At 31.3% G+C, this 14,195-nt stretch overlaps 1 protein-coding gene across 6 annotated transcripts in view; it reads right to left on the bottom strand.

Moving 5' to 3' along the window:
- Positions 1 to 357: 357 nt before the first annotated feature.
- LRFN5 (leucine rich repeat and fibronectin type III domain containing 5) overlaps positions 358 to 14,195 on the bottom strand; it is a 312,634-nt gene continuing 298,796 nt past the window's right edge. For 3 of the 6 annotated variants that reach the window (XR_004057363.1, XM_030930915.1, XM_030930914.1), the window contains 3 exons: positions 12,951 to 13,663; positions 5,952 to 5,995; positions 358 to 759 (listed from right to left, as the gene is read on the bottom strand). Coding sequence is in view for 5 of the 6 variants with exons in the window: in XM_030930915.1 (XP_030786775.1) it covers positions 742 to 759; positions 5,952 to 5,995; positions 12,951 to 13,663 (775 nt within the window). In the remaining variant the exon portion in view is untranslated. The remainder of the gene's footprint in view (positions 760 to 5,951; positions 5,996 to 12,950; positions 13,664 to 14,195) is intronic. The other 3 variants (XM_030930918.1, XM_030930917.1, XM_030930916.1) reach the window with 2 other exon arrangements.

A 14,195-nucleotide genomic window follows, 5' to 3' on the forward strand; every position in this document is an offset into this window, starting at 1 on the left:
CTTGTAATTATTAAAACCTATTTTGCCCTGGCTCTCTAGAAAAGCAATGAATCAATTTGGATTAATTATAGTATTCCTATCTTGATCATTTTGGAAGTTTTACAAGGAGAAGAGAGCCTTTGTCACTTTTTATCCTATACTGAGGCATAAAATTAGTATACATTTGCTTAAATAGCTGTCCTGTTCTCCCAAAGAACTGGGTGCACCTAATCATGGAATAATAGTTCCAATATTATAAAGCCGCTTGTAATCTCTTAAGGTTTCCCATGTAAAACAGTATTATTAGTTCTTGCAATAATTATTTCACCACTCGCACTTGAAGCAATGGGTACTTTCACAAATCAGGCAATGTGCAAATTCTGTCATAGTAAAACATTTATTTGTTAAAGTGATATAGATTATTCAAGATTCTACAGTCTGTTAAATCATGGACGGCAATGTAAGATGGATTGATACAGAACTTGATGCCAATGTAGGCTTTTTTTCCTTCTGAAAATAAAAAAAAAAAAAAAATACTTGTAGGCCAGAAGAAAAAAAATTTGGTTTTAAAAGAGGATGAACCATGGTCTGATGGAGCCAGTTCCGCCAGCATCAGAGACTTTCACCTTGGCTCCTGTAGACAGTTTCTTCTAGGACACCAGTTCAACAATTAGCCTTTGTGAATTGAAACATTTTTGAATTTTATCCAGTAAAAATATCAGTGGCAAATTTTTTCAGGAGAGAGAGGAGAAGTGGTGCTCTTCAGATTAACTCCAACCTCTGAAATGAAAGAAAAAGGAAAAGGAAAAAAAGAAAGAAAGAAAACACATAGCTAATAAGATCATTGTGTTAGCAAGCTAAAAGTAACTGAAATGTAAGCACCCAAGCAGGAGTTTCTTGCCATGAAATACATCACACACGCATGAAAACATGCATATTAACATATAAAATGTTGCTTGGTAACTTCAAATTGGTGACTATATAAAAAATCTTATTTTTTTAAAATCTAAGTATATGAAGTCTAGATAATTATGTAAAGTCAAAGCTACATTGGAAAATGTCATTTTCTCTTGCTTTGTTTTTCACATATATAATTTCAAGGTAAGATAAACAAATAATAATTGCAGCTATTAATGCATGCCACTTATAAATTTAAAAAATTCTGCTAGAAAATGTGTATGATATTAAAATTTTACAAATAGTTAATTATACATATAATGGTAGTAAATTATTCATCTTAACTAATCAGTTTTTCACCCACAAAACAAAATAAACGGAAAACTCACAATAACTCTTAAAGTAATTCCATCTTTGAATTAAATATGATTTTGAAAGAAAATAATGTAAAAGCCATTTTATAAAAATATTTAAACATACAACTGTGAAAATATTTTTCCTCTAATCAGTCTTCATGGATTTAAGATATGTCTAATGAAGTCTATTTTTTATGAAAATGGAAAATAACGTTTTGAGAAATATATGCTTTCATATACATGAGCACAACTAATTTTCTCTTTTCCATTAAAAAAAACTGCATGCTTACAATTTTCTATTTGGAAATTTTAAAATGCATGGCAGAAATGAATCATGAAATAGAGATTCATGTATTTCGTATTCTATATTAAAATGCTGATGTAGAATATCTTTAGATGATTTTATGTGATAAAGTTATTAAAGTATATTAAAGGTTATTTGGTAACTTTATGTGAAGGTAGGTAAAATGTTGTAAAGATAATTTATTTAAGAAAATATTTCAAAGTAATTAATAACCTGAATAGTGAAATTGATTTTAGCAAAAATAATAATTTTGGAAAGCTAAAAAGAAATGCACCATATATGTGAAGATTGTTAAGGGACTAATGTGTATGTTATTTGTAAAAAAAAGAATTACTTTTTAAAAAGTCACTGAGATATAGATATCATTGTCATAATTTACCTGGAATATACTAAGAAAAACATTGCAAAATCACTGTAAAAATGTAACGGTACATATATTACTAAGTTCGTCTTTATTTGGTTCATTGCAGAGCTTATATCAGTAAAATTGAATATCAACATGTTTTCTCTTTGTGTATTTCAAGTGATATACTCCCTTTGACACAAAAAAAGGTGTTATGGTACTATATCAAATGTCAAGTTACAAAAAGTAATAACAATAAAAGTTGCAGTATACCTAGGAGGAAAATGACAGTGGACAAAGTAACTAGTTTAAGTTTTTAGGTAATAAATAGTTTCAGGATAGCAAATGTTAATTTAGTATCAAGTTAATGATTTTATAAGTTGACATATCTTAAAGATTTACTTAAATTTCACATTAAATAATGATATTAATGAACTGTGAAATTATGGTTTATATAAATGCTACTAATTTTGAATATTAGGAAATAACAAAAATATTGTGAAGTATAAAGTTTGTCTGCTCTGAAGATGTAGCAGTATTAAAATTATTAAATAATATGGAGCCAAATAAAAACTGCCATTAAATAGAATATCCAAAATAACACTTTTTAATTTACATATAGGTAGCTCCTATAGTAATTCCATAAATATCTACACATAAAACACAAAATTACAAGAGTATCAAACAATACAACTAATGCAGACTAAATATGGTAAAAATGTTATAAAAACTAAAAATAATCAAGTTGTAGTAGGTTTAGGATGTTTTGGTTATTTTCCTCATTTAACAGTGAGTGGATATCATGCAAAAGTTTGTGGACAGTCTTATTAACAGTACTAAAAGATAAATAAGAAATGCAAGCTCCCTGAACATTAAGAGAAGAAAAAAATGTCCTGACATCGAATGAATTGTGGGAAAACATTTATTACTGCCCCTCTTCTCAATGTAATTAAGAACTGTGAAATATTTTGATCTTTCATAGCTAGGATGTCTAAACAAGGAGATGATTTCTAAAGGTCATTGCTGATACAAAGGCTCTCCTTTTTTTAAATTTGGTAAATGTTCAAATATATATGTTAAAATATGCCTTAATTATTAAAACAAATCCAAATGTTTCCTACATATGTGTTTATTTTATTACTCCTATTTCAGAAAATTTGCTTGAAAAGAATTTCATAGGAACCTCCTCCTGCAGAAGCAAATATTTTATATTGATCACTCTCACCTGGAAACATATTGGAAGCATATTTGCATCATGTACAAAATTTGCTTTCCTCTTTGGCTCTTATTTCATGTATTTTCCTAAACCCTATGCTTTCCCATAGTTTTATCAATGTTGTTATGTATTTATAATAAATATTAGCTTTTTATTAATTTGTATATTATTTATCTAAAATAATTGCACTCATCTGGAACAGAGATTTTATTGCAAAGTTTACATTTTTGCTTGTTATTAAATGTGGACTAATGGCAAGTTAAATTTATTAAAATCAGGAAGCAATTATCTTAAAGGCCTGTGCAAGCAATCACAGAATAAGCTATAGCTCTTGTGCAAAGCTACAAACACACACACACGAACACACAATGTGTACATATTTTGTTGGTCAGAATACAGCAAACACTTCTTAAGAAATTTTATTTAAGGCATTTTAAGTATAAATGGAAACTACTCAATTATTTCTTACTTAACTGCCAAACAACATAACTATTTTTTTACTGTGTTCATTGTAAACATAAAAATCTTCGCCAAACACAACAAAAATTTATACATAAGTGCCAATTTCCACGTAGAGTCATCACCATTAATTTTATACATCATTCCTTTCCCCTTTGCTCTCAATTCATTTTAGTGTGATTAAAATTTTATGATTATATTATAAAAGAATTGTATTATACATTATACATTAAAATATTTCAAGGCCACTCTACTTCTATATACATTCGTAAAGGCTTCTAAAAAAGGAAATTGGCATGGGGCATATTCTGAATAATGGAAATGAAGTAAGTGTTTTAACTCTCTATGCTTAGAAAAAAAATTCACCTTAACAGGTACCTCAGTATGATTGGCTACAGAAAACTCAGAGCTGAAGAGTTGCAATCACAAAGGGTCTCTGCCCGCTCTCCACCTCAGTTCATTCACACACTGACAATGTGAAAGGCTGTGAGAAAGCTAAGAACACACAGGTCACACGCTGTCTTCAGTAGGAGCATCACTGTTTGCTCTGCTCACGGTGGTAGACATAGGCCCTGCTATAGCACAAATCATTTACCAAGAATCAAGAATACTTACCTCGGGGTCATACAGTAACTTAAATCTGATAATAGAAAGGTAGCAAGGAGCTGGCTAATAAGTGAATGATGTATTGCCACTGAATTTTGTTAAAACTATTATTTGTCTCTGGATTTGTTTTACTTGATAATATTTATAGAAAGAGGAACAAGGTAGCCTAAGTATGAAGGGAAGTTTTCTATAATGTTATGACAGTCATTTATTTTTAATGATATTTTCTTATTTTTTGTACTACTAATTACCTTAAGATAAAAAGTCATTATTAAAAGCCTTATGTATGTATCACATTTGCAAAATCTCATGCTATGTCTGGTAGTACAAAGACTTTCAAAGAAATTAGCTTTTTCCAAATTCCATTCCTAATAATATATGAAAATAAATACATAAGCAAAATAATATTCAATATGCCATTTCAAATGTGAATCTTTAGAAAATTCTTTAAATTGATAATTGAAAAATTACGTAGACATTTACTCACCTGCTTCCAAATTTTGATACAAACATTTAATACCATTTTGGCTTGTGTTCCTTATAGATTAATCATCTGTTTCCTGATTCTTATATAAAGGTATCCTATCCTAAATTTCAGGTTGGCTGGATATGATTTATTAAAGTTACATGATCAATGAACTTTAAAAATGAAAGAGAGAAAGAGAAAGAGAACGAAAGAGGGAGAGAGAGTGGTGGGTAGAGAGAGACGGAAAGAGAAATAAGAAGAAAGTTTAAAAATTGAGAGAGAGAACAAAAGGGGTGATGGAGAAACAAGACACCTTCATGCAGGTCAATTCAATGCACACAATAGAACACAGACATGTGCCAGACATTGTGCTGTTGATTGTTTCAGTGTTTCCAATGAGCCATCTGCTGTTTGTTGCAACATAAGAATGGGATTCTAAATTCAGTAAAGAAATGATGCACAAAAACATTTTGATTTGTGGATGGAATTCGTTAGGGAAGATCCTGAAAGATTGACAAAGTTGTTTTTCTTTTAAATATAAAATGTTAAAAACCAAGACCCTATTTTTACTACCAGCAAATAAATCAATGGCCTTTTTTAGAACTGTTAAAAGCAGAGTTTTCTTGTGTGTGCCAAACCTCAAGCAAATGGCTGATGCTTCCAGCTGTTTGAACAGATTGCTAAAGTGCTGTTCTGCTCTGGAAACACACTCTCCGATCCAATTAAAATTCAAGAATCAAATACTCATTTCAAACATCACCCCCCCAAAAAAAAAACACTCAAGAAGAATAATTGGTTGCTGACAAAAGTAATACCATGAATATTTCATATGCAGTCTTTTGCTCCATTTTAAAGAGGCTTCATTCATTTTCGATAACAGCAAAACGCTTCTGTTCATCTGTTTTCAATGAGGCATAATGTGTCATCTCAGCTCTTATTAGGATGTGGAGGTCAAGGATGGGAGTAAATACATTCTTATCAAGGTACTGTCTTCACATTTGGAAATATTTGTAAAAATGCACATTGTATCATGTTTGATTATAAGACTGACTCCAAAGTTGCATGCATCACTATTATTATTAACTTTATTTCTTACAGAACAAAGCAGAGATGTTTAGTTAACCCAAAATATCTCTAAATTTAGAAACTGTGAATTCACTTAAGTAAACTAAACTTCAGTCTGTACTGTTGAGAATTATAAGTAAATTTTAAAAGAAAATTTCAGTAAGCTACACAAATTAGCAAACTAATTACTTAAAATTAATTTATAAAAAGTGTATACTCATTTAAGTGTTGAAGTATGTTACAGGTAATAAGAATCTCACCTGTGTTTCCTGGCCAATCTGGTCAACATTAGTCAGCAAAGCATCTGGGAATAAAATGTTCAGTGTCATAAACAATTCATTTTTTAAAAGAAATAGATTAAAAAAACTTCTTACTGAAATCTTGGTAAGACTTCATACCAAGAATTAGCAAAGATTTATCTAAAGATTTTTTTTTTTAAAAAAACTTACCAGTTCGTGGGTTAATTGCAATTGACTTTAATAATATTTCAGTTTTCTGTGACTACTTTCTTATTCCTGATGCTTAAAAACATAGTTTTCAAAAATGTTATTCTAATAACCAAAATGAGTGATTTTCAATATGGATTTGGTATTTGTGACAGAGTTCAATAAGATAATCAAGTTTCTGTTCAGTTTCTTTCTCACAGTTGACATTTTATGTTTAAAGATTTATATGAATAATATGCAAAAATACATGAAGGAAAAAAGAATTTAAAGCAGAAAATATAGTTTAACTATGTGCACCACGTGGAGTATAAAAGAATCATTTACAATATTAACCATCATTCAATACCCACTTCCCAAATAATAGCTAATGTTTTAATGAGTACCTGTTCATCCTTATGTAAGATACTAGCAATCTCAATACAAACATCTTTCCTTTAAATGTTTATATGTAGGTTCCAATTGCCTATACAAATTTAATACCATTACATAAACTTGTGCAGCAAACATTCTATTTTTTCCAAAATGCATTATTCTCAAGCAAATACGTCTAATCATTGAGAAGTGACACATGATAGAAAACTTAAGTCCTAAGGTAAAGGTTAAGTCCTTCTTAGGATTCACAGCTGAGTGTCACGAGACTGAGACAAATTGTTTTTTACAAAACTTTCAGCACAAATATTCATGTAAATATACAGTGGCCTTTGGAGATTAGATTTTACATAAAATCAATTTAACAGGAGATGTTCACATTATAGATGAAAAAATGATTACAGAATTGTATTATGGTAGAGCCAATAGCCAACATAGTATATTTCATAACCTCCTTGACTTTACTCAAATATTTATTTATTAGACATATGCCAGAGCAGAAACATATGTACATAGCCTATGTGTCAGGTAAGGTTAAATGTTCAACTATTCCAAACATAAGTACTTTAAATGAAAGGGCCGTCATGGCTTATTCCTGAATGAATGTGAAAATATTTTGTTTTTGTTTTCAGACATCATGAACATAACAGTCACCAAGTTTGAAATGGATGAAAATAGGTTGTAGAGATGGTTATCATTAAAAAATGCAGAAAATTAAATTTGTACTTTATATTCTATTGTCACCTGATAAGTAACAGGTATAATTTTTACCGTTTTTCTGGGAGAAGTTCTCTAGCCAGTCCATTTAAATCTCTGTTTTTCATAGTAATTACAATTGAATCTATATTGTCGGACACAAAATTATGATTTTAGCTGATTGTTATGAATATAAATATTTATATGTCTATATAATACATATATAGATATTTGTTGAGCACATATATATTTATACAAATGTATGTGATGTATATATTTATTCAATGTTAACTTTAGATTCTAAATTTTGACTTTGAAAGTGCTGAACATAATCAGAAGACAATGATTTTATGCGTACCATTACACTTACCAGAGTAATCAGTGATTATTTTGTTACGTTGAGTATCTGTGTAATTTGATGAAATCCCCAATGCATTAACAGTACCTTAATGAGGTAATTTACTACTTAAATATACTCCTGGTTATACCTTGTTACTTTTTATATCCCTCTTCAGATAACATCACATTTTTAGGATGGCTCAATCACAACAATATGTTTACCACTATTTATTTATTTATTTATTTATTTATTTATTTATTTAGAGAGAGTCTCACTCTGTCATCAGACTGGAGTGCAGTGGCACAGTCTTGGCTCACTGCAACCTCTGACTCCCGAGTTCAAATGATTCTCCTGCCTCAGCCTCCCGAATAGCTGGGATTACAGGTGCACACCACCATGCCCAGTTGATATTTTGTAATTTTAGTAGAGATGGGGGTTTCACCAGGTTGGCCAGGATGGTCTCGATATCCTGACCTCGTGATCTGCCTGCCTCGGTGTCCCAAAGTGCTGGGATTAGAGGCATGAGCCACTGTGCCCGGCCTACCACTCTTTTTATTTTAAGTGGTCTTCTTTACCCTGCTACATGAATTGATTGTTTCTGTGGGAAAATATAATAATAAATAAATACATAAATAATAAAGATGTGAACAAACTAATTTTATTCATAATCCCAGCATGTATTTATCTAGCATGGGAAGAAAAAGACTGGGCAATCTCTCCTTTGAAAGTAAAAATTCAAACACTAATTTTGATTATTCTTTTCTCAATGCTATTTCAAAAATGACATATTTCTTGTCTATACATTTACTTAAATATCATTAACATTGTAAGGTAAAGTGTTATTATCAGCAACATAAGAGGATAAGAAGAATATCCTTTTCACATACAATCCACCTCTGTGCAGAAGTCCTTTCCTCAAAACACTTCACACTCACACAGAAGCATACATTGTTAAAGTAAAATCACTGGACTGTTCTTGGAACGAGGGAAGGCTGAAAAGGGAAAGATAGTAGATAGTCTCCATTCTGTCTAATATAAACGAATACTGTTTTCTCAGCATTATAAAATGCAATTGGAAATCAACTATGCTGAGAAGACAATGGCTTGTATTTGCTGTCTCCTTAAGAAATGTTTCATATGCTTCACAATTCTACCAAAAGATGATACTTTATATTTATGGATTTGTTAAACTACTGGAATTTTAAAAATCATAAGTTTATTGCTATAATGAAAGAGAAAAAAATTTAAGAACTAAAAGGCAGCTGATGTAAATTTTAGGGCAACTTTTAAAGTTTTTAGCTTTATAAATGATATATTTTATTTTCAAAAATACAAGCAAATAAAATAGTAAAATTTATATTGGATGCAAGTACTTTAAATTGAAGAGAAAATACATTACAAAACTTAAAGAAAAAGATTTCTGGATACAAATGGAACACATTTATGCTTTGTAATTGTTTACAAATTTGTGGAGAAAAGTATGCATCTTTCAAAGATTAGACTTACTATGTTTAGAGATTTCTTAGAATGGTTCAAAACTTATATTCCAAAATTTTAAGTAAAATATATCTACAAAGCGGGTAAAAACCCACTGTTTTAAAGCATGAAACAACTTACTGAGACCTCCACTGACTCCTTTAATGGTTAGAAAAAAAAGGGGGGGGGGGATAAATTGGCCACAGTTTGAGTGTTACTGTGTCTACTTTATTAATTAATTAATTAATTTTTTCTTTCTTTCTTTTTGAGACAGAGTCTCTCTCCGTCACCCAGGCTGGAATGCAGTGACGGGATGTCGGTTCACTGCCACCTCCACCTCCCAGGCTCAGGCGATTTTTCCCACCTTCGCCTCCTGAGTAGCTGGAACTACAGACTCCAACCACGCCCCCAGCTAATTTTTGTGTGTGTGTTTTTACTAGTAACAGGGTTTCACCACATTGGCCCGGCTGTTCTCGAACTCTGACCTCAAGTGATCTGCCCATCTTGGGCCCTCAAAGTGCTGGGATTACAGTGTGAGCTACTGTGCCCGGCCACTATGTCTACTTTAAATTGTTGTATTTGATCTTTTTATGTATTTATATATTTGTAGACTAAAATAAATAATATCCATCAAACTAAAATATACTGCTTTTTAAAATGTGGGGCCACGTTAGATGCTTCATTATCCCTTTATGACACTACGGTAATAATAGCTTTGTATTTTCAATTGGGGGACAATTATTCGAAAGGAACAAAAATAATGCAGGAACAGAATTTAAAAAAACGTTTGAAGTAAACATCGTTAATACATGCATAACAGGAAACACATTATTTTGTTTGTTCTCACATTGAACAAGCTGAAACTATAATGTAAAATGACAAAAATAAAAGAAAAATAATTAAAAATGAGGAAGCAAAAATAATATATAAGTATATATAATCTTCATATAGTCAGAAACAACAAACAGCAAACCAGATGCTTCAGATCACATATATATTGACTGTTTAAATGAGAAATAAAATAATGAATGACAGAAAGCAAAACAAGAAAAGGACAGATAATTTGTTGCTTATGGTAATATAATATTTAGATCACAAATCTGTATTGTACTAACTAATGAAAATTCTTATTTTTACACCTTCCTCCCTGGCCATATTTATCTATTCATTTAGTCATTTATTCATCTAAGCAACAATTATGTTTCAGACATCAGGATAGGTAATATTATCCCCAACTTTTCCGTAGACTTACTTTTCAGTCACTTCACACTGCAATTACTTTAAGCAAAATTTCTTCATATGTTTATAAACAAATACAAAAAAAAATTGACCTTCTTGATAAGTCAGTCTTTTGTTAATCTCTCCAAATACAGACTTCTTGAAGGGCAAAATCTCAGGCCAGATACTCACCTTTCTATCATTTTTAAGAACAAGTGTTCAAGCATTTGGTTTAAATATTGTAAAAATGATCATATTACAAATATATTAAGTAACATTAAATGATTTTCAATGGTGTTAGTCAAACAAAATAAATCTCATATGATTAAATATCATGGAATTTAAGAAGTCTGAGAAATGAAAGATACTTAATTAAACTTTCATTAGAAACATAAGTAGGAAATTGATTTTTAAAAATACTGGAAAATACGAAGTTCATCAGTAACTTATAGTACATATGTTAACCTTGCGGATGTTGCATTATTTCAGAGCATTCTTATCTTTGATCACAACCTTCAAAATCCCAGAAATTCTTTGAAGATTCATTTCATCAAGTCTTGAAAACTTTTGTATGTTAAATATTTTTTAATACCATGCTGATAAATCTAAGAAGGGAAAAAGTAGTATGCTTCTGCAAATCAACACCTATTGAGGAATTATGCAATTGATGTTAATTAAAAATATTTAGTTGGAATTAGAGCATTACTACATTAATAGTGCTGAAAATACATTTCACTCTGAGTGCTGCTTTTGACTTCGCAAACTACTACCACATATGATCTCATCTATTCCTTACAAGGAATAAATAACTGAGTAGTGAAGGATAATTAGACTTCGCAAATGTGAAAGGCAAATTTTTTAGAAAAAGAATCAATGCAGTGAAGGGATTTAGCAAACGTCTAAAAAAATAAAAGCCCATTGGATAATTACTTTGAACACTGGCACTGAAAGTCATCTCTAACTACTTTAATCTTACATACTGTGGAATGGCATCATGAAACATTGTGTATGAGAAGATGTGGCTTTGTCGAGTTACCAGTAACTGAAATTGTTGTATATGCTTCTAGCAGAAGGAAATTAACGATTCCACATTCCTCCCTTGTGTCTTAAGTGGTATTTCAAGTGATCCGAAAAAAGTTAATAAACTTTTGCTGTGTGTTTAACTTACTCCCAAAGAGTACTTGACATAAGATAGTAAAGCCCCTATCTTATGATATTATGGCTAAAATGTCATTTCTTTTGTGTAAAGCAATGGGTCTAAGTTCTCACGTGAGCCTTATTCTCAAAACAAAACAAAACAAAACCTCTTTGATGTGAACCTGTTTACAGATCTTTAATAAAACACCCTCAAATTATTATATAATTAAGTTTTTCAAGGAGTGAATAGAAACATTTATCTATAGACCTTAATTTCAGTAAATTGTTAATAATTCCACATTACTCAGGAGCATTATTAGTTTCTATTCAATCTAAAATCCTGTGTTAAAAAATGATGTATTCTCACTAAATGGCATGATTTCTAGCTAAATTTATCAGTTTTTGGTTAAAATAGCAAACGTATTTAAAAGGAAAACTTTCAAATGCAAAACTATAGTGCAAAGGGGAAAAAATCCACTGTTTAATAAGCAATGACTTTATAAGACTTATAAATATAATGAGAACACGATTAGAAGTTTTTCAATTTTACTTGGTGATAAAGATAAACACCCCTTTTTAAAGGCAGTCTTGTATGTCTCCCTCTTTATCTTGCATTAAGACCAACATAAAACTCATTCATTCAGAAAATGTGTATTAAATGAACGAAAACACCTTCATATGTCCATGTAGATGCATAGGAATTTGTAGCCTGTGACTTAAACTTGATTAGAGTTTTCATAAAAGCAAAATAAATTGCACTTTCTTCTCCTTTCCACTGAAAAAGGTGTGTCGTGGAGAAGAAATATCTTACAACCATTAAGGCACCTGCACCAAGGATGTTGTTTAGAAGGGAACTAATTTTAACATTAACTCAGTATACTAATTGAATATTTTATTTTAAATAATTTAGCAACATGAAGTTGTTCTCTACAACCTTTCCCTAAAAACAAAGGAAACACTATTACCATTGAAAGAAAATATACAGTCTACTTAAAAAATATCAATTATCCATAGGTGGTCCTTTGTAAAATTAGAGAACATATCACTTTTTATGCAACACTGTCTTTTTTCTACAACAATTTTCATTTTTTTAATCTGCTGTTGCTAGTCCTAGGAGCTGGTCCTAGAATAGGGAAAGACACTGCTGCTATGTCATGCTTTTTCCCTTATTATTTTATTTATGTTTCCTTCCAGTATACATATACATAAATACATATATATAGTTATATATGTGTATATATATATATACTGTTTCTGAGAAGGTTGATTTATACACAGCATCGGAATTGCAAATTCCAATTTTCTATGTGAGTTCTCAAAATGATTTTTCATTGAAAAGAAATAATACATGACACAGAGCTTTTCAGTAGTCCCTCAGAATTTGAGAGTTGCCTTTCCACTATGACCATCAGAACAGTCAGACTGAATAAACATCACATTCATAGACATGCTTCTTTTAGAAAACAGTCCACATGTGTTCGGCGAGTTAATATAACAATAGTATTCCTTTAATTCTCCATCGAGGGAGCACTTGTGCCTTGCTCTGGATCTCTCAGCAGGCAAAGTGAGAAACTTACTTGGCTTTCTATGTGCTCTTTTAGATGTGGGCCCCTCTGTGACAGAATCGGGAGGTCGGCTAGCTAACTGCAAGGCAGTTGAGTTGTTCCTGTTAGTGTTTTGGGACTCAACATTTGTGACAGCTTCATTCTGTGGTTCGGTACTTGGCTTTGTGCCAGTCTTTCTTTTCTGCTTTTGGGACACAGAAGTGCTTGAAGTCCAGGAAGGAGGCAAAGCAGAGGTAGTGGTAGAGGAGTCCTGACTCGAACAAGTTTCTGAAGATTGAATCACATTGTCATTGGTAGCTTTACAACACTGGGCATTCTCTTCGTGTCCCACAGCTTGTTTGGACACGGACTGGGGCAGCGTTACACTACAGCCTTGTATTTGAGCCCCATTAGTTTGAGAATAAACATTGCTAACCTTGGTGACCTTGTGTTGCCCATTATTGTTGCAAACCTTATACCGGATCATCAGAATAATGATGAATACCAGCACAGATGCTACAATGATTCCACCAATAATAATAATCATGGTGCCTCCCAAAAACTGGGACTGCATGAAATGGCAACGCACATAATCCTGTTCCGTAGTAAACTGGATGCAACCCACGACTCTTGTGGCAGTGAGGGAAGTGATGCCATCATCATATATGGCCAAGACACACAAGTCATACACAGTTCCAGCAGCCAGATTATTGACCAGAAAAGTTTTGCTCGTAGGAGGTATCATTCTGAAGGACAATGGAATTTGTGTTAATATTAATAACAAAACAAAACATATACACAGAAAGTCATTATGACTTTAGTTCGGTGTCATTTTAGTATTCATTAAGGTAAGTATATTTATAACATATGAATTATTGCAAAATGATCTAATCTCATATTTATCGAGTTAAAATGGCTAAAAGTCCTAGTCAGCATCTGCACTATATTAATTGTTCCTATCCCAAGCCTTCACAAGCTTACTAATCACATTGCTTGGCAAAGGAGAACTTCTAATAAAAAACACTGCTGAAAAATCACTGATGACAAATTACTTTTGACAGGTGTGACTGTGACATTATCTGACTGCTAAACAAATCCATTTAGCACTTACAATACCTCTATGACTAAAAGCAAATTTGAAGGAAGGGAAAATGTTTACAATCACATTAGAAATCTAAATAGATACGCATTTCAGAGCGTTTATTTTCCATTTCAGAAAAATGAAATGGCACCCAGTAAATATATATTTAATAACTAAGATTATTACTAAGATTAAAG

Source organism: Rhinopithecus roxellana, chromosome 5, assembly GCF_007565055.1.
Source record: "Rhinopithecus roxellana isolate Shanxi Qingling chromosome 5, ASM756505v1, whole genome shotgun sequence".
NCBI classification, from domain to species: Eukaryota; Metazoa; Chordata; class Mammalia; order Primates; family Cercopithecidae; genus Rhinopithecus; species Rhinopithecus roxellana.